General features: G+C 38.1%; 1 protein-coding gene across 6 annotated transcripts in view; it reads left to right on the top strand.

Annotated features, from left to right (window-relative positions):
• The window catches only part of gria4 (glutamate receptor, ionotropic, AMPA 4), a 200,926-nt gene that overhangs the window by 153,697 nt on the left and 20,091 nt on the right, over positions 1 to 27,138 (top strand). For 4 of the 6 annotated variants that reach the window (XM_031895620.1, XM_031895624.1, XM_031895622.1 and 1 more), the window contains exons 10-14: positions 6,746 to 6,952; positions 8,012 to 8,382; positions 9,243 to 9,441; positions 16,368 to 16,615; positions 27,043 to 27,138. The exon at positions 27,043 to 27,138 is cut by the window's right edge and continues 19 nt beyond it. In XM_031895620.1, coding sequence (XP_031751480.1) covers positions 6,746 to 6,952; positions 8,012 to 8,382; positions 9,243 to 9,441; positions 16,368 to 16,615; positions 27,043 to 27,138 — 1,121 coding nt within the window. The remainder of the gene's footprint in view (positions 1 to 6,745; positions 6,953 to 8,011; positions 8,383 to 9,242; positions 9,442 to 16,367; positions 16,616 to 27,042) is intronic. The other 2 variants (XM_031895621.1, XM_031895623.1) reach the window with 1 other exon arrangement.

Below are 27,138 nucleotides of genomic sequence, written 5' to 3'. Positions count from 1 at the left end.
ACGGGCTACAAATAGATGCAGGCGACAAAAAAAACGCACAACAAATGCTTTTCGCAAATTTTTTGCCATTTCGCAAATTTTCTTGGTGTTTCGCAAATTTTATGGCGAAGCGAAATGGACAGATTTGCTCATCACTATTTGCCATTTTTTGTGTGGTGGCCACCAGTACTTCTTTGTTAATGGTATAACATGCACACAAAAGTATTATGTTGTCTTGACAAAAGCTAGACTGTCATCTCCAGAAAAACTGCCCCAGAAACAGCCTTTATGTTGGTGAAACTGGTCAGTAGGAATAATTATAGGTTCACTATAAAGTATAAACACTCAGCAGTGGTGGATCATTTCTTGCCCAGTAAATCCAGTGTGTGGCATATTTCATCATATGTCTGTGCAGTGTCGCTTTAGCTTATACGTTGGTGTTAATAGGTTAGTAAAACTAGACCACTCCATAAGCAATAAGCTCACACATTACTGGTAGAGCAATTCTATGAGCACAGTATAGAGGACCTAGAAGGAGATTAAACAGTGATAAAGGTTTTATACCTAACTTCTTCTTACACATTTTAGATGACATTTTCCTTTTAAATAGAGGCTATTGGTCCAGAGATTGCATTCCCATCCTATGCCATATGTGTATAATATCTACATTTACCTATACAGGTATGGGATCTCTGATCTGGAAACCCATTATCCAGAAAGCTCCGAATTAAGGAAAGCCAGTCTCCCATAGACTCTATCTTATTCAAATAATTCAGAATTCTAAAACTGATTTCCTTTTTCTCTGTAATAATAAAACAGTACCTGTACTTGATCCCAACTAAGATATAATTACCCCTTATTGGGGGCAGAACAGCCCTATTGGGTTTATTTAATGGTTAAATGATTCCCTTTTCTCTGTAATAATAAAACAGTACCTGTACTTGATCCCAACTAAGATATAATTACCCCTTATTGGGGGCAGAACAGCCCTATTGGGTTTATTTAATGGTTAAATGATTCCCTTTTCTCTGTAATAATAAAACAGTACCTGTACTTGATCCCAACTAAGATATAATTACCCCTTATTGGGGGCAGAACAGCCCTATTGGGTTTATTTAATGGTTAAATGATTCCCTTTTCTCTGTAATAATAAAACAGTACCTGTACTTGATCCCAACTAAGATATAAATAATCTTTATTGGAGGCAAAACAACCCTATTGGGTTTAATTAATGTTTTATTTATTTTTTAGTAGACTTATGGTATGGGGATCCAAATTATGTAAAGACCCCTTATCCGGAATACCCTTTGTTCCCTAGCATTCTGGATAATAGGTCCTATACCTGTACTTGCTAATAACCTTAGTTGGATATTTCTTTCGATATTTGTGATTCTCAATCTATCTTGAGATAAATATTTGCATTTGTTGGTTATTTCATAATTTCATAATCTGTATAAGATACTAAATCATCAAGCTTCGTTCATGTTTTGTTCATTCGCCAGTGAGTTTGTATCCCACATAATATTAATAATAAAACAGACAGACACCCATAAAATAAGTTTCACAGAGAGTGTATTTTACTGTACAAATAATATCTAGCTAAATCTTCAGCTGCAAATAATTCATACAAGAATAAAAGAGCAACCAAAGAATGAGGAGTATCTCCTTTGGAATCAGCAGAAGGGAGATTCTATTACCGCTAAGCTCTATTTACATGAACGCTATAGAAATCATCCTTTGTAATATAAAATATAAATATCTAAAATTCACAAGCTAAATCTTTCCCATTCCCATAAGATGAAACCCAGTTCATTCTTTTTTGTAACTCATTTTTCAAAGAGTATTGTAAAGAATACGGAATATTCCTACCGCCTTATGTTGGGTTTTACCTTTTGAAGAAAACAATACAAAATCTGCGTCTTTTGCTTAGAAATAATCTTCTGAATGAAGTAGCAATAAGAAGTTTTTATTTGGCTTCTAAACTAAAACATATACAGGTATAGGACCCATTATCCAGAATGCTCGGGACCAAGGGTATTCCAGATAAGGGGTCTTTCCGTAATTTGGATCTCAATACCTTAAGTCTACTAAAAAATCAATAAAACATTAATTAAACCCAATAGGATTGTTTTGCATCCAATAAGGATTATTTATATCTTAGTTGGGATCAATTACAAGGTTCTGTTTTATTATTACAGAGAAAAGGGAAATCAGTTTTAAAATTCTGAATTATTTGATTAAAATGGAGTCTATGGGAGATGGGCTTTCCGTAATTCGGAGCTTTCTGGATAACGGGTTTCCGGATAAGGGGTCCGATACCTGTAGTTGGAATTTCATGATATTGCATGTGATATGTCTGAATGCATCAGCTTTATCAAGTAAAGTCTTATATCCAATGGGCAATGTCACAGTAGTTGCAGTACTCTCTGGAATGACAGTCAACTGTGAGATTGGGTTATTTCACTGAGTAAAAAGATACACAAGAGTGTCTAGGGAGAGAGGCTTCCTCATACATCTTCATCAATCGTCTTGGCAACAAACTGGCGTTGCCTCAAAGATTGATAATTCTCAGTGTTCCTGCTAACCTCTGGAACAGTACCCATATTGTATTCATAGTCTATATAGTGATAGTGAAGAAAAGAGTTGCTTTTGAGCCAACTATATACCATTAGCGGCACAAATGCACTCTGGGAATATAAATTTACCGCTGCTTCAATCCTGTATAGAACAGCAGCACCTATTTTATTTCAGAATACTTCATTTTTTTTTAACCTATCGTATTTTTCGCCCTATAAGACGCTCCGGAATATAAGACGCACCCAATTTTAAAGGAGGAAAATCTAGAAAAAAAAGATTCTGAATCAAATACTGTAGTAAAATATTTTATATCAACTGTATAAAGTTAATTGTGTCTGGGCTCGCACATAATGAGGCTTCCCCCAGGGCCACCCCCCAAGCATCCTTCAGCTTCCCCCAGGGCCCCCCCAAGTATCCTTCAGCTTCCCCCAGGCCCCCCCAAGTATCCTTCAGCTTCCCCCAGGGCCCCCCCAAGTATCCTTCAGCTTCCCCCAGGGCCCCCCCAAGTATCCTTCAGCTTCCCCCAGGGCCCCCCCAAGTATCCTTCAGCTTCCCCCAGGGCCCCCCCAAGTATCCTTCAGCTTCCCCCAGCCCCCCCCAAGTATCCTTCAGCTTCCCCCAGGGCCCCCCCCAAGTATCCTTCAGCTTCCCCCAGCCCCCCCCCAAGTATCCTTCAGCTTCCCCCAGGGCCCCCCCCAAGTATCCTTCAGCTTCCCCCAGGGCCCCCCCAAGTATCCTTCAGCATCCCCCAGGGCCTCCAAGCATTCTCCAGCTCCCCCACGGCACCCCCAGCATTCTTCAGCTTCCCCCAGGGCCCCCAAGCACCTTCCATTTCCCCCCTAACCTCCCCCCAGCGGCCTCCGGCTCCCGTGATGTCTTCCTCTCTGTGCCGCGGCTCCCAGCTGCTTCTGTGCTTTTATACGGTTGTGCCCTGTGCGTGTGACGAGGATAAAAGTGAGGATGCGGCAGAGAGCCGCGGCACATAGAGGAAGACGCAGTTCGCCATATAAGACGCACCAACTTTTCCCCCCCAGTTTTGGGGAAGAAAAAGTGCATCTTATATGGCGAAAAATACGGTAAATTTGTTTGAAACAGAGATAATTCTATAGCAGTCATGAAATAGAAGGTGGATAAGATGACAATAGATGGTAAAGCCCTGTAAATAAACACATGTAGATGAAGAAGGATGAAGGCAATTAATGCAATTCAAAAATGAAAAGAAGAGAAAACACAATACAGTGAATCAAGTAGCAGTGACTAGGATACTGGGAATGAATATTCCAGGGGCAGTTTGTTGGAAGAATGTCTTTTGTTAAAGTCTTGATGGAAAGTGAGAAACGGCCTTTGTTCCTGAAGCAGCATCAGTTATATATCTCTTTTATTAGACAAACAAGCCAACAAAAATGTATTCATAAATCTAGCAACCATGCAAAAACACTAACAGGTAGCAATGGGCGAAATAATTCCCCAGGCATGGATTTGCGGCTAATGTCCATGTTTCGCCATTGGCGTTTTTTTGAGAAATGGGCAACAAAATTTGGGTAAAATGCAATTGTGCTCAGTTTGAGTTTTTTGTTTCCAGTTTTTTCAGTAATAAATAAGTGCACATTCGAGCTTTTGATCATTTCAAATAATAACCAACTTATTCTGGTACTCATGAACTGAGTAATTGCAATAGTTGTATGTATATATATATTTATATAGGGTTACTTATGCACACAGTACTGTACAGTAGAACAATAAATTAATACAACAAACGGGGTTATTAAGTATGATGTTAAATACAAATACAAGGTATGGTTGCAATAGGTTAAGAATCAGACACAAGAGGATGAAGGTCCCTGCCCCTGTAAAGCTTACAATCTAAATGGGTGTATAACTTACAGATACAAATAGAAGAATATTTTTTGAGTAGTTTTTGAGTTTAGTTCTGAAAAGACTGAGGAAGGATTCTATCTGTTGGTTGCCCTCTGTTGGTTTGTAATCTCAGCAAAAGCGGTAACAGGCAAGACATTCCATATTTTGACAGCACAGATCTTTAATATTCTACTAGAAAAAATGTGCACACACTGAATGTTAGAATGAAGCTCCTTAAGAGCAACATAGATGATGGTTTTCACGGAATTGCCACATAGAATTAGCTTTACATTATCCGAATTCATCATTTATTTATATGATACTCCTCAAAAGGAGAACAGCTTTGAACTGATCTGTCTTGGAACTGTTAACATTAATAGCCTGCCTTTTCCTTTATCTTGTAAAATGGAGATGGAAGGGTTTATTCCTGCTCACAGCTCAAACCTTGACTTCTTGTGATCCATCATAAACTATCACACAAAGTAAATGTGCCAGCAACTCAGTTTTACACCGATGGCTTCACCTAGAGAGATTTTATTCTACCGTTGACTCAACAAGTTCATAGCAAGGCACGTTGACCTTTTATGCAAGTTTGGTCCCATTCCTCAAGCTGTAAGTGGAACTAGAAGCCATCATGGTTGCCCACAACAAGAGGGTGTTTAGGATTTGATCAAATTTTGTATATTAGAGACAGATTTATTAGTTTTTTTTTACTTTTCTTAATTGTATCCATTTTTTGTGTTTGAGTTTTTTGGTGATTCAATATTTACTGTTTCAATCACGTTTTTTTTCTGCAATCATGTTTTTTTTGTAATTAACTCAGGTTTTAGTTGGAAAGATTTTTATTATTTGGGGAAAAAAAACATGTTCGCTGGAAAAAGTACAAGAATGGGATCTATTATCCAAAATGCTCGGGGCCTGGGATTTTCCATAACTTAGATCTCCATACTACTAAAAAATCATTTAAAATTCAAATAAACTCACTTTTATTGTGAGTAATAAGTGATACTTTAGTTGGGATCAAGTACAAGGTACTGCTATACTGTAACAGAGAAGAAGGAGATATTTTTGAAAAAATGTAATTATTTGATTCAAATGGAGTTCATGGGAGATGGCATTCCCGTCATTTTGGATAACCATTGCTGGATATCGGATCCCATACCTGTAATAATAAATCTGCCCCTATTTTTCTACAAAAATACCCCTAAATAAACAAATTTGGAACAAAAGAAACAGTGTAATCAAGTTCCAAAACGAATTTTAGTCTCAGTACATAACACCCTTTACAGACTGTTGTACAAGTAGATGGTGGTGGTGTGTGATAAGAATGAGTATGTCCACGCTCATTCCTATACAACATTGTGCAATGTGTTGTGTTCATCTGTGAAATAAACAAATAACTGCCTAAAACTGTAAAAATCTAAATATGGTGGCGTTAAGTTGCATTTCTTCGTTGTATAATGCTGTGATTTTAACTCAAATGTTGATTTTCATTTATGGTCCTAAGATACATATATCATGATAATGGTGTTTGTTTAATCTTTGTTGATTTGTTGTATGACTTAGGGGCTGATTTACTAAGACACGATTTCGAATCCGAATTGGAAAAATTCCGATTGGAAACGAACATTTTGCGACTTTTTCGTATTTTTTTAGATTTTTTCGGCGTCTTTACGATTTTTGCGTAAAAACGAGAGTTTTTCGGCGTCTTTACGAAAGTTGCGCAAAGTTGCGATTTTTTCATAGCATTAACACTTGCGCGCCTTTTTCTTAGCGTTAAAACTTAAAAGGCGTGACGTTTCGCGCAAGTTTTAACGCTACGAAAAAATCGCGACTTTGCGCAACTTTCGTAATGGCTACGAAAAACTCGCGTTTTTACGCAAAAATCGTAAAGACGCCGAAAAACTCGCATTTTTACACAAAAATCGTAAAAACGCCGAAAAACTCGCGTTTTTACGCAAAAATCGTAAAGACGCCGAAAAAAAATCGCAAAATTACCGATCATTACGAAAAAAACGCAATCGGACGCATTCGGCCCGTTCGTGGGTTAGTAAATGTGCCCCTTAGTATAAACTTTCTTGTATGTATTATATGTTGAGTATTTCATTGTAATAAATATCCATTCATATTGAATGTATTTTGTCCTAAGAATTATATAACTAGAAAACATGTTTGATGTAATTTGTTAACACTTGTTATTACCCACAGTACATTGTATGTCTCTAAACATGGCCATTGTCCAAATAACCTCTAACAACACTGGAGACACTTCTTCCTAGTCACAAAGTGCATTGTAGGTTCCTTCCTTCAAGATGTCTTCTTCTTATTATAGGAAGCCCCTTATGTAATGTACAAGAAAAACCATGAACTGCTGGAAGGAAATGATAAGTTTGAAGGATATTGTGTAGATCTGGCTTATGAAATTGCAAAACACATTGGTATCAAGTATAAAATTGCCATTGTCCCTGATGGAAAATATGGAGCAAGGGATTCAGAAACAAAAATCTGGAATGGGATGGTGGGAGAGCTTGTTTATGGGGTAAGCAATTCATATTTAAAAGAACATATTCAACATATTTTGTGCAAACATTTGATTGGCTCTCTCTCATTGAGTATTTTGAGGAAAGTCTATTGCTTTGTATATTATAAAATCTATTTCTATTTGCTTATAATAAGATTTACTGTATACTTATGCTACCCCCCAGATAGGGTTTATACTTGACCCTTATATTTGGAGAAAGCAAGTTGTGTGACAAGCAATTTTAGCAAATATCATTAATAAATATTAATAATAATATTTTTGCATTTATATAATAATACAGGATTACATACCTGCATTTTAAAAATGTTGTGAAAAATTAATTGTAGTGATGGGCAAAAGGATTCACCGGGCATGGATCTGCAGCGAATTTCAGCGAATTTGTTGCAGAAAAATTTGTTGCACAACAAAAAATGGTCGCCCGCATCAAAAAAAAATTGCAGCATGAGTAAAAAACGTTGTGCGCGTAATTTTTTTACACGCCATAAAAAGATTGTCACATGCATCGTTTTTTGACGCACACGACAATTTTTTTCAATGTTTTTGCCGTTTCGTGTCGTTTGGCGAATCCTTTGAAAAATTTGGGAATTTTTCTGCGAACCGAAACGGGACAGATTCGCTCATCACTAGTTGGATTCGCAGTGAAATTTTTTTCCCAAAACGGGTGCAAAAATTTGCCATATAAAAATATTGTTGTAAGTGTAATTTTTTTGCCGTGCAATTTTTTTTTATGCACGTGACAATTTTTTACGCACATTATTTTCATTGTTTCGCTAGGAGTCAGCTTTGTGACCCATTCATTGTCTTAAACCTATGCATCTAATTTTAATAACTATTGTCCATGGTAAAAATACGTTTATTAAATGAGATGTATTGTTTGATACAGTGAAAGACAAATTAAGGGCAATTGATGCAATTCCCTGTAAACCTGCTATTTGTGTAATAAGGATTGTGAAATTTAGACTTTATTTGCGATATTTAATTGGAGGTTTACATTTTCTTAGTTGACTATATTAATGAGCACATACCATACATAACTATACCTATTGTTTCTTGCAGAAGGCTGAGATTGCGGTTGCCCCTTTGACCATCACTTTGGTTCGAGAAGAGGTCATTGATTTTTCCAAGCCCTTTATGAGTTTAGGGATTTCTATTATGATTAAGAAGCCTCAGAAATCTAAACCAGGAGTGTTTTCGTTTTTGGACCCTTTGGCTTATGAGATCTGGATGTGCATAGTTTTTGCCTACATTGGTGTGAGCGTAGTCCTTTTCCTGGTAAGCAGATTTAGCCCCTATGAATGGCACACAGAAGAACCAGAAGATGGGAAGGAAGGACCCAGCGATCAGCCTCCAAATGAATTTGGCATATTTAATAGTCTTTGGTTCTCCCTTGGAGCCTTCATGCAACAAGGATGTGATATATCGCCTAGGTTAGTATGTCAGATTTAGTTAGACACATAATATTCTTACATACAACAGCAACAGCAGAGGGCTGCACGATGACAGCTCCTAAATGATAGGAAATTAGCTGAGCTGAAAATGTAATTAAGATGTTCCATATCTTGACTTATTTATTGCTGAATTATGATTCATGTTAAATGTCAATAAAGGGTTGTTAAAGGTTGATGTACAGTACAGATGCAGTGTTAGCTCGTAGATCATTGCCATTGTTATATATAATTATGCACCAGAGTAGTAACCTAAATGGCAGAATATAAATGCCATTTTTTCTCCAGATGTTTTTTTTTCCTTCTCAAAGGAGAAGGAAAGACATTTTGGCATTTTACTGCCAATAGATTCGCCACATTAGTGCCACCTAGAACCCTATATTTATTCTGCAGAAAGCTTTACCATACCTGAGTAAAGAGCCATAGAAGCCCCCTTTGTTTGTTTAAGATAGCAGCAGCCATTTTAGCTTGGTCTTCATAGCTTCCTGCTGCAGCATAGCTCAGATTACACATTCCTTAGGGTGGGGGGGAGTGAGTTTTATGAATTTTTATGAGAGGGGGAGCAGGAGAAGGGAAAGAGGAGAGAACTGTGCAGACTTTGGCCCTAGGAATGAAGGATTTCTCTGAGAGAGGAAGTGGGATACTGAAAAACATGTTTACAAAAATAGAGATAAGAAATCCTGTGTTTCTTTTGATAGAGGACTGAGTGCAGCTTTAAACATATTAAATATTAATTATAAATATTACAAATGATTGTATTATATTTATAAAGCTTTTTTGCTTTGTACTTGAAGTTTCAAAACATTTTGTTTGCAAATATATATTAACGTATTCATGTTTAGATCTCTGTCAGGTCGCATTGTTGGAGGAGTGTGGTGGTTCTTTACCCTCATAATTATCTCATCTTATACTGCCAATCTGGCTGCTTTCCTAACGGTTGAGAGGATGGTGTCTCCAATCGAGAGCGCAGAAGACCTTGCCAAACAAACAGAAATCGCATATGGAACACTCGACGCAGGGTCAACAAAAGAATTCTTTAAAGTAAGTTTTCATTTTGAAAATGTGTGCACTCTTACAATTAATGGGGGATTCTGATAGAATAGATGAAGCATTTTTGAATTAGGTTTTTGTTGAAATAGCTCTTAAGGCCGTTATTTAGGGGTAATTAAGGGACCTGTTAGTGAACATTAAAGGACACATTTACATCTACCAACTCAACAGTCAGAGCAAGCTTTGAAAACCCTCAGTTATTCAAAATGGCATTGTTAATACAGGCCTTTTTTGTTAGTTAAACAGATTATGGCAGATCATTCTTTCTTTTCAAATGGTTACGATGGTTACTGGTGGAAAAAAAGAATGATTTGTCCTGATTTACATTTTTTTCAAGCATTTCTGATATTAAATAACAAAGAGAAGAATAGTACAGAATTCTCAACCCACTACTGTATTTCCCAGACCTAATAGACTGGTAGGGCGTAGCGAATAGAAAACAGCTCCAAGCAGTCAAATTAATTCTGATACATTTTCATAAAAAAAAGCCAAAAAGGCTTTGATACATCTGTCAATTCATTTAACAATTTCTCGACTTAGGGGCAGATTGACAAAAGTGTGAAATTAGAGCACGCCACACAAAAATTCTACCTCTCTCGCTATTAAATTCTGTAGGAACAGAAATGAATAGAGAGAGAATAGAAAAATGGATAAAGACTTATTTATTAATGGATGAAAGTGAGAATTCACTCTGAGAAATATGCCATAGAAAAATCCCATAAGGAGCAGTGGAAGTTTAGGGGGGCTCTCAATTTACACTGATAAACCTACCCTATAGTCTTTATGTAGTATATAATAATTATGGATAAAGTCCTATGAATACGTCTTTTGCATATTCTATGAGGGAGATTTACTAATCCACGAATCCGAACCACAAAAGGGAAAAAATCGTATCGGAAACGAAAATTTTGCGACTTTTTTGTCGCCGGCGTGATTTTTCGTATTTGTCGCGACTTTTTTGTCACCGTCATGACTTTATCATATTTTGTGCGACTATTTTGTCATCGGCGCGATTCTTTCGTATTGATCGATTGCAAACGGCGGAAAAACCAATCCGATTTTTTTCGCGATGGCAACTAAAAAGTCACAGAAAATATACAAAAAAGTCGCGGAACATACGGAAAAGTCACGACGGCGATGAAAAAGTCACAAAAGTACCGATCATTACAAAAAAAACGCATTCGGACACCTTCGGACCATTCATGAATTAGTAAATCTCCCCCTATATGCCATGCCCCTAGTTTTTGTACCCAAGGCTTTCAATATCTTTAGGAATATTTTTCTATTTTAGACAGGACTAGATTTTTGGCATTTATGCACATGACTTGGTTAGACAATTTATTTTTTTTTTGCTGCAGAAATGTATTAAGGGGTAGTTTTGAAAAGAAAAATAATTATGTTTTTTTTAACAGTTATAAGATACAGGGCCTTTATAATCAGCAGGGCAGGGTGTATGGTTTTTTCACCTTGGCAGTATGGGGCAGTATGGGGCCGCATTGGGCCGTATGGGGCATATGGGGCTTGATCTTGCACTCCTTAGAACTCAAAGGCATAGTCACTAATATGAATTAAAGAGCATTTTCATTCGATGATTGTGAGATTTGCCTCCGTATATATGAAGAACTGAGGGGGCTAATACAAAAACACTGCGTGCTACTTGGATGGGCAATGGCATCGTACTTCCCTGTACATTGTATAATATAGCTATTAGTTCTTTGTCTTAGGCATCTTTTTCCAGCCCTATTTCTAATCAGTTCTTCCCTGTATTTAATTAAAGACCACTTTTTATCTCCTCTCTTATTCTTACAATGGCTTGCTTATTTTTCAATGCTATCTTCCTCTCCTTTCTCCATATATCTGCCTCCCCACCTTCCAATTCTTTCCCTCCTATTCACCATATAACGTGTTACTACTTCAATGCCTTACTCTCTCTCTTCTAACAATAGAAACTGTAGTCATAATGTCTAATTCCTGGAGACAACCCTTGCAATTTCAAATAAATGTTATTTTTAAATAGAGAACTGACCTGAAATCAGGATGGCACATATAGACTACCTGACCTAGCCATCTAGCCATCACATAATGTGTCCCTGGGTCCCTCCTTTACTGTTAGGAGAAGTATTACATATTTGAAGCCTTTTTATGTAACTTGTTAGAGAATGCATAACATCTGTTGGAGTCCTTCAGAAGAGGGTTTCTATTCTTTCTTGTAAGCCTGCCTTTCTTCAGTCAGTCGCAATCAAATCTTATCCTACTTCCGCTGAATACAGTATGTAGAATTGAGGTCTTCAAAGGCCAGCCTATGGTGAATTGTTCAATGAAATGTGATCTGCACAGTATACCCCATGATAGATTGGTTATTAGTCGGGGTCAGCCATTGTCTAATGAGATATTCCATTAATGTTTCCGCTTTTAAAGTAACAATACATACATGTTTGATTTGCCAAGGCACTTTGTCTTTGATGTTGCTAAACATTTAGCTTCTCCAGTCTAGTTATCTTCTCTAGCTATCAGAAGTGTGATTGTCCAAGTTGTTAACGTTACAAAACACACATTGGGGCCCATTCATTAAATTTCGGATTGTTAAAAGTACGACTGGAAAAAATTTGTAGCAACCACGATAATTTCTGATGTTCGAAAATGTCAAGAAAATTTGTTTCTTGGACGTACAAAAATATCATAAAGCTACGAAATTTTCATATCTGAATGATCGTAAATGGCGCAAAAACCTTTCTGACTTCAGTACATGATTTTGGAAGCCTTCCTCAATGGCACTCTGCAGCTCCAACTCGGCCCAAGGAAAGTCTCCCATAGGGCTCAATGGCACTCTGCAGCTCCAACCTGGCCCAAGGAAAGTCTCCCATAGGGCTCAATGGCACTCTGCAGCTCCAACCTGGCCCAAGGAAAGTCTCCCATAGGGCTCAATGGCACTCTGCAGCTCCAACCCGGCCCAAGGAAAGTCTCCCATAGGGCTCAATGGCACTCTGCAGCTCCAACCCGGCCCAAGGAAAGTCTCCCATAGGGCTCAATGGCACTCTGCAGCTCCAACCCGGCCCAAGGAAAGTCTCCCATAGGGCTCAATGGCACTCTGCAGCTCCAACCCGGCCCAAGGAAAGTCTCCCATAGGGCTCAATGGCACTCTGCAGCTCCAACCTGGCCCAAGGAAAGTCTCCCATAGGGCTCAATGGCACTCTGCAGCTCCAACCCGGCCCAAGGAAAGTCTCCCATAGGGCACAATGGCACTCTGCAGCTCCAACCCGGCCCAAGGAAAGTCTCCCATAGGGCTCAATGGCACTCTGCAGCTCCAACCCGGCCCAAGGAAAGTCTCCCATAGGGCTCAATGGCACTCTGCAGCTCCAACCTAGAAAAAATTTGTAGCAACCACGATAATTTCTGATATTTGAAAATGTCACAAAAATTTGTTTCTTGGACGTACGAAAATATCGTAAAGTTACAAAATTGGCAAAAATGGCACTCTGCAGCTCCAACCTGGCCAAAAGATAGTCACAATACTAAAGCTTGAATGAATAACGAAAGTTTTGTAGTCGTTGCAAAAAGTGTGAAACGTATGACTTGTCATGGAATAACGAACATATCGCAAAAAAGTTGTACTTTTTTAACAATATTATCGTTAACAGTACGAAAGGTTCGAAACTTTAGAAAAAATCCGTATTTTTTTCTAATGGTGGTCATCGTGCTTTAATGAATGGGCCCCTAAGAGTATAGTTATCAATAGATCAAACTATACACCTCTTTCCACATTCTGCAGGTTTATTAGGGTTCACACAGTTAGATGGTGCAACGTGCAAAGCACAAATACATTTAAACTTTTAGAACAGCAGAGACCCAATAAGTAATGTTTGCTGGAACTTGGATTTCCCAATGTGGACACATATTAGTGTTTTAGTTGGTAAACTGAGCCCAAGTGGTTTTTGTGTTTTGGCCTCAGTGGGGGTGGAATTGTGTTATTACTAGCACAGTGATACAGGACTTAATTGTGTCCATATGCCCATAGCTTTGTATTTAGTCTGGAAAATGAAGCAATGAGCATCTTGGTGCAAGGTACCAATAGAGCAGAGTGACTATAGACACAAGTACCATTGTGAATAGTACGCAGTTTTGTGCTCATTTTTGCCCAAGCGCAGTTGAGATTAGCTTCTAAAATAGCCCCTACAAGTTTGGGCACTTTACAATTTGCCCCTAAAGTATTGCTCCCAAATAATGTATGGTTTCCAGCTTGGAGGCAGATAAACTCATAATAGGTGTAGATTCACATAACAGCAGCATTTTGCTGTACATACATTTTACAAAGAAGAGAATATTGCTTACTTTGCCTCTGGTGCAACACATTTGTCATTTCCATCCCATGTATCGACCCAAGCAAAATAGACAAGGGCTCCGTGCGGGTGTGAATCACTATTACTTACCCCTTAGAGAACTGATACAAACAGAATAATTATTAGCGTATTACAGTACTATACTCAGTTCCCCATAACAGTAGCTGCCATTGACAAAATCATTGCTTGCAACAATCCCCTAGGTGTATTACCAATAATAAATTATGGCGGCAGATCAGAGCAAAGCCATTTTAGTATATTAGGGGGCTGATTTACTAAGACACGAATTCCGACCGAATTGGAAAAATTCCGATTGGAAAACGAACATTTTGCGACTTTTTCGTATTTTTTGCGATTTTTTCGGCGCCTTTACGACTTTTCGGAAATTATCGCGACTTTTTCGTTACCAATACGATTTGCGCGAAAAAACGCGAGTTTTTCGTAGCCATTCCGAAAGTTGCGCTTTTTTCGTAGCGTTAAAACTTGCGCGAAAAGTTGCGCTTTTTTCGTAGCGTTAAAACTTAAAAGGCGCGACGTTTTGCACAAGTTTTAACACTACGAAAAAAATCGCAACTTTTTGCGCAAGTTTTAACGCTACGAAAAAATCGCAACTTTCGGAATGGCTACGAAAAACTCGCGTTTTTCCGCAAAAATCGTATTGGTAACGAAAAAGTCGCGATAATTTTCCGAAAAAATCGCAAAATACCGATCATTACAAAAAAAACGCAATCGGACGCATTCGGCCCGTTCGTGAGTAAGTAAATGGGCCCCTTAGTGTGAATAACAGGAAACAATGATTTAATATAATATTTTATTATAGACTGTGTATAATTATGTGTGAGTCCTCCGTTGCTTTTCACTTAATTGGAATACAATTATTATATATATATTATTATATTATATATCAAACATATTTATTTAATAAAAACATTTTTATGTCATCCCTTCTGAATAGGTTACCATTACAGTGGCCATGTTTTGTGTCATGCTTATTACTACACCATGGGGAGCATTTACTAAAATTTGATTATTTCTGTCCTTGAAAGTCGTATAAACTCGACATGGTATAGATTTGAAGTAAACACAATCATTGCTGTATTTCTAAAATGTCCTGGTAATGCTTGAATCATTCATACAAAAATTTCAAGTTTACATTTTTCGAGTTGAAAGTATTGTTAAAACAGGAATTGCTCCAGCTGCCATTTTAGGAGCATTGGCACTCTTGGAAAACAATAATGTGCTTAACTTCCCCTTGAAGCTGGGTGAAACTGAAAACACAGAGGGATTTAACTTCCCCTTGAAGCTGAGTGAAACTCAATGAGAGGATTAAGTCTCATCAATTGAAAAAAATATATGATTACCCCCTTACAGAGTAGAATCTTTTTCACCATGCAAAACTAAATGTTTAAAGACAACTCATCCATGTCCTTAATCCAATCAGATATTTCAGAACCTGCAAGGGTTATTGTAAAAACAGCCAGGAAAAAGATGTATTATATACAGTGTCGGACTGGCCCACCAGGATACCAGGAAAACTCCCGGTGGGCCCAGGTGTCAGTGGGCCCTCTTGCTTCTATCTATTTGGCCAATTGCATGGTCATTCCCTTTTTACGTATGGGAACATGAAACCTTGATAGATGGAAGGATGGAGTATAGTATGTAGAGAAAAGAGACTGGGATAATAAAGAAGTTGAGGGAGGAGAGGAGGAATTAAAGTTTTGAGAGTGGGCCCATGGTCCAGGGTTTCTGGTGGGCCCTGCCATCTCAGTCCAACACTGGGCCAATTGCATGGTCATTCCCTTTTTCTGTATGGGAACACGGAAGCTTGATAGATGGAAGAATATATAGTAGAGTATAGTATGTAGAGAAAAGAGACTAGGATAATAAAGAGTTTAAGGGAGGAGCGGAGGAATTAAAGTTGAGAGTGGGCCCATGGTCCAGAGTTTCTGGTGGGCCCCTGCCATCTCAGTCCAACACTGATTATATAGTAAATAATGTACCCCCTGTTGTAAAATATAAGGATATAATGCACTAAGGAGTTCCATGGCAACATAAGCTACGGGTCATGGAACTACAAGTCAACTTCAAATAACCTTATATTTTATAACAAGGGGGGCTCTATTTATTATAAGATACAAGTTTTAGTGACATGGTAGAAATTACATCACTGAGCACCAATTATAACTGATGAAATCACTAAGCAAAGTTTATAACAATATAATCTACAGGATATATAGTGAATGAAGTACCCCCTACTGTAAAACTAAAGGATATTATAAGTCACCGAGAAGTTCCATACCATATAAAAAAAAAAAGGCCGAAGGCAAAATGCTTTTCTAAAGGTCATGGAACTCCTCATATTTTACAACATGGGGTACTTTATTTAATATAATGCACAAGTTTTAGTGAGTCATGTGACAGAAATGGAGCACAGATTACAACTGATGACATCACTAAACACCATTTATAATGATATCATTTAGAGCATATTCATTGGTCTTGTGTATTATATGCTTAAGCTAATGATAGGCTAATAGAAAACTGGATACTCTTTTAGTAAAGAAATATCTTCCTTGGCAGAGATCGAAAATCGCTGTGTATGAAAAGATGTGGACCTATATGAAATCTGCGGAGCCATCGGTTTTCACAAAAACAACAGCGGAGGGAGTAGCTCGCGTTCGGAAATCCAAGGGAAAGTTTGCCTTCCTCCTGGAGTCCACCATGAACGAGTACATCGAGCAGAGAAAGCCTTGCGACACGATGAAAGTTGGAGGAAATCTGGATTCCAAAGGATACGGAGTGGCAACCCCCAAGCATTCTCAATTAAGGTGGGTGGAATAGTATAACAATATTATATGTGTTGTTATAGTATTCCACCTTCCCTGATGTCCCTGAGATTTTTTTTATTTTTTTATTTTTCGTGCGTGTGTTGTACTGTGTGTGGACATGGTATGTTCTTTTACTTTCCTTCATTTCATTCTTTATGCAGAAAACAGGTAACAGCTTCGGACCTATTCAGAGTGCCTTGTTTAAGACCCTGTACGAGCAAGCAAGTGTAACGTGTAAAGTCTGGCTTACAAATGAAAGGGGGCACTTATTATTCACTGTAAATTCTTTTTGAAATACATTTGACAATTGAATGACAGTCAAAGACATGCATAGCTTCTTCCTTTGGGGCACATCTACCTGCATTTGGCCTTTGTCACCGACACGGACCCTGCGTGAGTATGCGCAGTTGAAGCTGATTACCGATTAGCCCCAACTGCGCATGCAGGGTATGTAGGGTCCGTATCGGCGGTGACCCAAAGCATTTTCTAAGATGGTGTCTAGGTACTCTGCTTTTTTAGGTCAGGTTTTGACATAGGACCACTTATCAATCTAATAGGAAAAGGTGAGGGGGGTCCAAGGAGGGCAGTTTAGGGGACTTTTGTACCTAGGGGGGGTTTAGTTTTCCTTTTCACAGTGTTTTTTTCCACAGAGGACTCAGAACAGCAGAACTGTAAGTGTGAATTGGTGTATTTACAGTTCTGCTGCTCTGAGTCCTCTGTGAAAAGAAACACCACATTTCTTTTCTTTTATTCTTTTCTGTATTCTGTACACATGGGATTCAGTATCAGATTTCCTTCTCTCAGCTCAAACCTCTTGGTCACAGGCATAAGCCTGCACATCTTGCCCCTCTCTCTTCCCCTCGCTTTTCCATCCTCCCCTCCCTGCTGTAATCTGAGCCCAGAGCTAGGAAGCCAGCAAGAGACACAGACAGAAGGAGAAGGAAGTTACGTCCAAGTTTAGACCAAGCTAAAATGGCTGCTGCTATAGTAAACAATTAGGGCTTTTTACTTAGGTATGGTAAATCATTCCGCAGAATTAATATAGCATTGTAGCCTGCACTATTGTGACTAATGTCACTAAGTGTTAAAAGATAAGGAAAGGCAAAGTCCCTTGGGGGTGCCAAAAAGTTAGGCACCCCCCAGTGACTTTAATCGCTCACCTTTTAGCCTGGGCTGGTGCCCCTGTTAGGAGAAAACTGCACCAGTCCGGGGGAGATGCAGCGAGTGTTTCCTCTTCCTTCTTTCTTCTGTCTTCGGAATCCCTGGGCCGGCGCATGAGCAGTAGAGTGAAAAGCCGACTTTTTTGTTAAAGTTCGACTTTTCACTCTACTCTACTCTAAGACGGCAGCAGGAAGAGGAGACACTCGCTCGCAGGTACCCCGGGCTGGTGTGCTTTTCTCCGAACAGGGGCACCATTAAAGGTAAGCATTTTGGCACCCCCAAGTGACTTAGCCTTTCCTTCTCCTTTAAAGTTGTATAGCGCTATCCTATACTGGTATTTCATTTCAACAGCCAGCAGAACAACAAACATATTGCTGGCTCATCTTGCTGCTTTACCCTTTTCTAAGCCACTACTGATTCTCGGAGTGGTTAGCCATTTGCTACTTAAAAACTTCTCATTGGCCTCCTCTTGAGATAGCTCACCACAGTTCACTAGATGAAAATTCACAGCTTTTTGGGTGTGTATTTATCAAAGGGTGGACTCTTACTGTAACAGAGAAATGCCTTGTATGCCCTTTCCCTTGGGTTGGCATTCTGGAACCATCACCAAATGGTGATGGTTCCAGAATGCCAACCCAAGGGAAAGGGCATACAAGGCATCTCAATTGCCATTACTATACTTGGTCAGTGGCACTACTGTGCATCATTGGTGTTGTGATTTACCATTTTGTGCAAAAGGAAGTGTCTACCAGCTAGTAAGGGACTTAGTGATTCTACCCGAGTGGTCAGACTGCCAGCAATCATAACAATATGCCATATATTTAATACAGGTATATCATATAGTCCATTACAATTGGTTGTGATGTCTCTTTATACAGCAGAAATGAAAGACACCATCAGAGCGTTGAATGTATATGCTATATCCAGACTCAGCTGTTACACTCTCTTGCTTTTACATGGCCTTCCACGTATTACATAAACAACCCTTTTTGACTTGCTCTTAGGGTAGTCGCCTAAGCATTCAATTTATTTATTTTTTGTTGTTTTTAATTGACATTTTATCTCTGCTGCACCTTTTTTAACTTCCATTTTGCTGTTGTGCTATTAAATGGTGTATGGTTATGGCTTTTATCACAGCTAAAGAACCCTCTCATGATTACTCGTCATTACTCTATGAACACATTATTATTCATCAGCTCGGCTCTTCATTTAGCAACCGTAAATTCTACTTTGTAGGATATAAAACATGATTTTTCTGCCGATATTCATTTTATTTTAGAGTTTACAAGCCTGGGAATATATTTTCAGGAGGCATAAAAACTATTAAAAGCATGTGTTGTTCCAAAATGTCCCAGAAATTGCCTGAATAGTTCATAGCTTACACTGGCCAATAATTGCTTAAAGGAACAGTAACATCAAAACATAAAAGTGCGTAAAAGTAATTACAGTATAATGTATTGTTGCTCTTCACTGGTCCAACTGGTGTATTTTAAGTTTATGTAAACAAATCTGCTATGTAGCCACGGGGGCAGCGATTCGAAGAAGAAAAGGCACAGGTTACATAGCAGATAACAGATAACCTCCGTAGAATACAATAATGTTTTATCTGTTATCTGCTATGTAACCTGTGCCTTTTCTCCTTTTTTCAGCTTGAATGGCTGCCCCCAGGGCTACACAGCAGCTTATTTATATAAACTATAGTAGTCTTTCTGTAGCAAACACACAACTTTTACCAGTGTAGGGCAATTTTTTGGTGTTACAATTCCTTTAAAAAGGAGAACTAAAACTTAACCAAGAAGTAGGCAAGAAATGTTACGTACTATGCTTCGTGGTTCTGTACCAGCCAAGGCAACCACAGCCCTTTAGCAGGGAAGATCTGTGCCCCCAAAGATGCCCCAGTAGCCCCCCATCTTCTTTTCTGCTGATTCCCTGCCCATACTCTGTGCTGCTGTCACTTACCTGAGCTTAGGGACCCACTCATACTATACTGTGTATATACAGGTATGGGACCTGTTATAAAGAATGTTCGGGACCTGGGGTTTTCCGGATAAGGGATCTTTCCGTAATTTGGAACTCCATACTCTGCTAAAAAATAATTTAAATATAAATTAAACCCAATAGGATTGTCCCCAATAAGGGGTAATTATATCTTAGTTGTGATCAAGTACAGGTACTGTTTTATTATTACAGAGAAAAGGGAATCATTTAACCATGAAATAAACCCAATAGGGCTGTTCTGCCCCCAATAAGGGGTAATTATATCTTAGTTGGGATCAAGTACAGGTACTGTTTTATTATTACAGAGAAAAGGGAATCATTTAACCATTAAATAAACCCAATAGGGCTGTTCTGCCCCCAATAAGGGGTAATTATATCTTAGTTGGGATCAAGTACAGGTACTGTTTTATTATTGCAGAGAAAAGGGAATCATTTAACCATTAAATAAACCCAATAGGGCTGTTCTGCCCCCAATAAGGGGTAATTATATCTTAGTTGGGATCAAGTACAGGTACTGTTTTATTATTACAGAGAAAAGGGAATCATTTAACCATTAAATAAACCCAATAGGGCTGTTCTGCCCCAATAAGGGGTAATTATATCTTAGTTGGGATCAAGTACAGGTACTGTTTTATTATTACAGAGAAAAGGGAATCATTTAACCATTAAATAAACCCAATAGGATTGTTCTGCCCCAATAAGGGGTAATTATATCTTAGTTGGGATCAAGTACAGGTACTGTTTTATTATTACAGAGAAAAGGGAATCATTTAACCATTAAATAAACCCAATAGGGCTGTTCTGCCCCAATAAGGGGTAATTATATCTTAGTTGGGATCAAGTACAGGTACTGTTTTATTATTACAGAGAAAAGGGAATCATTTAACCATGAAATAAACCCAATAGGGCTGTTCTGCCCCCAATAAGGGGTAATTATATCTTAGTTGGGATCAAGTACAGGTACTGTTTTATTATTACAGAAAAAAAGGAAATACATTTTTAAAAAATCTGAATTATTTTATTAAAATGGAGTCTATGGGGGATTCTCTTCCTGTAAGTCAGAGCTTTCTGGATAATGGGTTTCAAGTAACAGATCCCATACCTGTACAATATAAAAGTCACAATACAAAGCCGATGAGTAATTAATTCATATTCTTATTATATGTCAGCTCAGGAGCCCTGAACCATCAGCTTCTATGACAGACAAACCTCATTTTCTGCTTGATGATTTGCTTGGCTTCTCAAAAGCTGCCCAGACTACACTGAGCATGTGCAGTGCCATTGACACTAAAATAATCCAAAATGTGACCCCCCCCCACCCCCCGTGCACAACTGTAAAGGCCTGAATTATTAAAGAGGTTTGGATACATTAGGCCGATTTAGTATTTGATTTAGGGTGTAGAAAGTGTTTAATAGCTATGTTCCTGGAATCTTAGAAAGGAAATTTTTAAGTATGTTTGAGCCTCTCTATGCAAGAGGTATGTATAACCATCAGTGATAATATCATTCCTTGCTTTTAAAAAAAAAAACTAAGTCTATAAACTTAAAGAAACAAAATTATATTTTAAAATATATGTATTATCTTGCACATTATAGCTATTCAGTGAGCTTTACATAGACCGGGGGTCCCCAGACTTGGAGAGCAACACAAGCACCATAAAAGTTCATGGAGGAGCCAAATAAGGGCTGTGATTGGCTATTAGGCAGCCTCTATGCACCCTATCAGCTTACAGGGGGCTTTAATTGGTAGGAAATCTTGTTTTTATTCAACCAAAACTTGCCCCCAAGTCAGGAATTCAAAAATAACTCCCTGGTTTGGGGGCACTGAGAGCAACATCCAAGGGGTTGGGGAGCAACATGTTGCCCCTGAGCCACTGGTTGGGGATCACTGGCATATTTCATTTTGTAGTGAATTTACTGCATTTTCTACATTGCCTATTACTAATCTAATTTTCTAATATAATCATGTTTTCTGGCACAAAGTCACATTAGGGGCTTATATCTATTTATTTTTCTTTTTTGGGGGGGAAATATTAAAAAATATAAAAAGCATTGTTAAAAAAAATTATTAAAAGAATAACATGTTCCAAATCAGGAGCAACCAAGACCAAAAAATTCTTGGGGGGGGGGGGGGGCAATTTACTGAAATCTAGAAGTTGGAAACGGTTTTAATTACGATTATGTCACTGAGTCTTTATGTCTTCCTATGAACCAACTTTAAAACAGAGTTGGAGACAACTTCTAGCTAAGTAGGACCTGAACCAAATTGTAACCAATCAGAGCACAAAATGTAAAAAAAAAAACCCAAATGGTAATAAAATTGTGTATATATATATATATATTAAAAAATATCTGCAATAGAAATGGCTTCTAATGGGGTAGAATATAATTGTCCCCTTGCCTTTGCTTAAGGCTACGCTCTTTTCATGGCTCAATAGAGGGGAATGAACTTTTAAACTATTACATCTTTTGAATCATTTTCCTAATTGGCACAATATGAATTCTCTGTGGTTTTCTCATTAAGAGATGTCTCAGTAACTTTGTTAAGGTCCATAATGCCCCAATGTGCCAAATTATGCTCTAGAATACGAGTTTTTTTGTATGTGGACCTTAAATTGCTATGGGTTACAGGGATTTGGTTGGTGGTGGTCTCAGCTTTGGAATATGTATTATTTGTCTATGTTTAGTGTATTTAAAGTTCATGCCAGCAGTTCCAAATATTCTATTGACGAGTGACGATGCATTTGCTAATCTTAATTAACTGATCTTATTCAGCAAAATACTAGTTGCCTTCAGTAGAAGTCACTGAGATTAGAGGTTGAAGATATGTGATTTTCACAGTAACTGTAGTTAGTCCTTAGTTGTGCTTGAAACAAAGCACCTATGATAGTTTACGCTTCAGTATAGGTCCCCATACACCTTCAGATCCGCTCGCTTGGTGATGTCACCAAGCGAGCAGATCTTCTCCCGATATCCCCACCTACGGGTGGGCGATATCGGGAGAATCCAGGCTAATTCGATCATTTGGCCCTGGGGCTAAACAAGGATATCATAATGACGGGTATAGGCAAAGCCGGTCCGGGGGCCGCATCAACGAGCCAATGCGGTCCCAGATCCGACCAGATTTTTTAACCTGCCCGATCGAGATCTGCCCGATTTCAGGCCAGTTATCGGTCGGGCAGGCCCTTCGGTAGTGCCCATACACGGGCTGGTTAGCTGCCGAATGGGGGACCGATATCGGCAGCTAGAATCGGCCCGTGTATGGGGACCTTAAGTATGCTAAGCATCTTTTGTGAAAAGGTCTCTAGTAAATTGGTCTGTCTCTCCATTATTTGGCTGAACATGGAGTCCATAGAGTTCAAAGCTAGCCTAGCCTAAAGAAACCCAAAAGTCATCATAGCTTGGGTGGAGCTTCTGTATCCCCTTGTACTTTTGTCTGATAAAAAGTCACCGTTTCAGGGTCAAACATTACAGTACTTGGGTTTCAGGTCTTCCACCAGTGCCCATGACAAACACAATTGTAGGCATTATTGCATATAATAGAAGACAAAGCCAATTGTAGCTGTATCTATGGTCATAAGTCATAGGCCAGTAAATGCACTGTTCAGGGCAGGCAGTAGATAAGAGGGTTGTCAGGGTAGTCAGCAGGCAAAACTGTAAGCACTACCAAAGTTAAAAGAGTAGGTATGTATATAACAAAAGAACTTTACAGAATAAATCTCAGAGATAGAAAGTGAATTCAAATCAACAGTGTTCTAAAAAGTATAAACAACAGGAAGGCATGGCGCTAGCTAATCAGAATGAAGTTTGTCATGGAAAATTGAAAGTATGAATTTTTGTGTCAAAATCCTCCCCATTTATGTCCTGTAGGGGGGGATCTTTTCACTTCTATAGAGGAAACAGAACCCCATGGTCCAGGCCCTCCTGGGGCCAAGCTTATTATTGTTTTTGCTTCTCTTTGTTTCATTAAATATCAGTTGGGAACAAGCTGAAGTAATCGATTATAGAAAGCAGGTAGCATTTATTGGTGATCCGTCAAAGCTCTGATTGAGTTAGTGGTATTAAAAACTTTTCTTACCGCAGGTGCATATGGATAGAATATGGAACATTGCAAATAGGGGCAATATACCAAAACTGGAGTTGATTATTTTCTTAATTCCAGAACAAAAACTATGCAAGCAGAAAAAAAGTAGTAATTATAGTGGGAATTTATTAAAGAAAAAAAATGCAAACATTTTAGTGCAAGTAAAAGCTGGGGAGATTATATAGAAGTTTATGGGGATATTCTCTAACAACATTATTTGTTTATTTTACCAGTTTCCTGGGTTAAAAAAAGAAACAGAAATAAGAAAAAGTTCTTGCTATTAGAAACCAAACTGCTCCTTACAGACATGGTCGATAGATGGACAAGCGACAGCATATTTCTTAACCCCATTAAAATAAAAGGAGAAATTTGATTTCCATCAGTCTTTTTTTTCTGTTATCCATCACATTATATCCTATTTTGCATGTTTAAAGGCTTATTTTACTTAAAATAGTATATCATCAACCTTTTCATATTACAGGTATGAGATCCCTTATCTGGAAACCCGTTATCCAGAAAGTTCTGAATTACGGAAAGAACATCTCCTGGAGACTTAATTTTAAACAAATAATTCACATTTTTAAAAACAATTCCCTTTTCTCTGTAATAATAAAACAGTACCTGTACTTGATCCCAACTAAGATATAATTACCCCTTATTGGGGCAGAACAGCCCTATTGGGTTTATTTAATGGTTAAATGATTCCCTTTTCTCTGTAATAATAAAACAGTACCTGTACTTGATCCCAACTAAGATATAATTACCCCTTATTGGGGGCAGAACAGTCCTATTGGGTTTATTTAATGGTTAAATGATTCCCTTTTCTCTGTAATAATAAAACAGTACCTGTACTTGATCCCAACTAAGATATAATTACCCCTTATTGGGGGCAGAACAGTCCTATTGGGTTTATTTAATGGTTAAATGATTCCCTTTTCTCTGTAATAATAAAACAGTACCTGTACTTGATCCCAACTAAGATATAATTACCCCTTATTGGGGGCAGAACAGTCCTATTGGGTTTATTTAATGGTTAAATGATTCCCTTTTCTCTGTAATAATAAAACAGTACCTGTACTTGATCCCAACTAAGTTATAATTACCCCTTATTGGGGCAGAACAGTCCTATTGGGTTTATTTAATGGTTAAATGATTCCCTTTTCTCTGTAATAATAAAACAGTACCTGTACTTGATCCCAACTAAGATATAATTACCCCTTATTGGAGCCAAAACAATCCTATTGGGTTTAATTACTGTTTAAATTATTTTTTTAGCAGACTTAAGGTAGGAGATCTGAATTACAGGGAAGACCCCTTATCCAGAAAACCCCAGGTCCCAAGCATTCTCGATAATGGGCCCCATACCTGTAATCCTCCCTGCAAAGGTCTGTGGATTTCCAGTCTATAGGTCAAAGGATTTTAACATTCCATCTATTGTTATCATTTTAGAAGGGTAAAGTTGACTGTAAAATGGTTTAAAGCAGCTGTGTGCATAAAATACATATGAAAAAAATGTGTTTTTCCTCTACTTAGAAGGTAAAAAAAGGAAACCAAACAAACACAGAAGCAGAAGCCTAGGATATCATGAGTACAAGGTTATTAATGTGATCTCCAAATACTTGCCATAAGCATGATCATCTCCTACATTTCTCTTACATTAAACAAGCACCAATAACTATTCCCCGTGCATGGCAGAGGAATATGGGGGTTATTTATCAACTTGTTTGCCACAATTTATGGCATTTTTTTGTGCTCATAATCATGAGTTTGAATTATGGTGCAAAAAGCTTACATTTTTTATAATTACTAAGTGACAAACGTGACTGTAAAACTGAAGGCTTGCAAGTAGTGATGAGCGAATGTTCTCGCCAGGCATGGATTTGCAGCAACTTTCCACTTTTCGCCAACTGGCAAACTTCACCGAAAAAGTTGCGCATCACGTAAAGGTCGCGTCAAAATAGGCAAAAATAGACAAAATGGTCACATGACACCTGTGTTTTGAGAATTGTTTGCAGTTTCACAAATTTTTTGGCAATTTCGCGAATTTTTCACCGAAGCAAAATGGGACAGATTCGCTCATCACTATTTGCAGGGTCACGTAGAAGCCAATGGGAGCCGCCCCAGGCAAAATCAAAGCTGTATACTCAATTTGAGTGTTTCCATTTTTTCAAGCTTGTTGACCCATTAAGGAAAACACAAATTTGAAGTATTTAAGGTTTTTTTAACTTTTTTTTTATAAGTAAGACAACATTCATTTTTTTAAAAATGTATAGGTTATTTGACGTAAAAGAAAATTCCAAAAATAACACAAATAATGATGAGCAAATCTAGCCCGAAAATTTCGCTAATCTATCATAAGATTTGCGAAACGGCGAAAATGGTGCACGCCCAAAATAATTTTTTTTGGATGTGCGTCTTTTTTTGGATGCGGGTAACAATTTATTATGAGGCGGGTGTCATTTTTTGACGCAGGCGAAAACGGCATGCATGAAAAAGAATTTGTCTCACGAATCATAATGACATTATGACGCGCGCAACATCTTTTTGACGTGTCATTTTTTTGGACACGGGAAACAAATTTTTTTGATGCGGGTGACAATTTGTTTACGCGGGCGACATTTTTTTGATGTAGGCGACAATTTTTTGATGCATGTGACATCTTTTTGTGAATTTTTACAAGGCAAATTTTGACGCCTGTTTCACGAAACCTGTTTGGCGGAACGCAGAAATTCGCAGAAAATCCATTACTGGAAAATAATTTCACCCATCACTAAACACAAATATGAATTTTTATAAATAACCCCCATATCTGTGTGTCATAATGTTTCATGTCCAAGTTCTCTGCTGGTCAACACCGACTCACTCTCGCAATAGAAACCCATCATATTTGCTAAACCTGAACTCATATGATTACAATACAAGCCATTATTCTTCTATACAATGTAAGAAGTGAAACCTAGCTAGCAACAAGGAAAGTATGCTCATGAGAATGAGACCTTTTCTCCATTTGGCCAGAAATCAAAAGTTGCAGCGCAAAGACGTATTTGTTCCCGTTGTCTTTTTGAAACACGAATGAGAGGTTTGTTTAGCTTGTGACGCAAGATCATATCCGAAGTTTCGTCCCTTTTCCTAACATTTTCCAAAGCAATGCAGTTTCTTACAAGATATGTTTTATCGTTTCAAGAAATGCTGTTAACCTGGCAGTTTTAAAACTGAATGAACAAGGCCTGTTGGACAAATTGAAAAACAAATGGTGGTACGACAAAGGCGAATGTGGCAG

This window comes from Xenopus tropicalis, chromosome 2 (genome assembly GCF_000004195.4).
Source record: "Xenopus tropicalis strain Nigerian chromosome 2, UCB_Xtro_10.0, whole genome shotgun sequence".
Taxonomy (NCBI): Eukaryota; Metazoa; Chordata; class Amphibia; order Anura; family Pipidae; genus Xenopus; species Xenopus tropicalis.
Note: the sequence above shows the minus strand (reverse complement) of the source record. Positions and strands in the feature narration are given on the sequence as shown.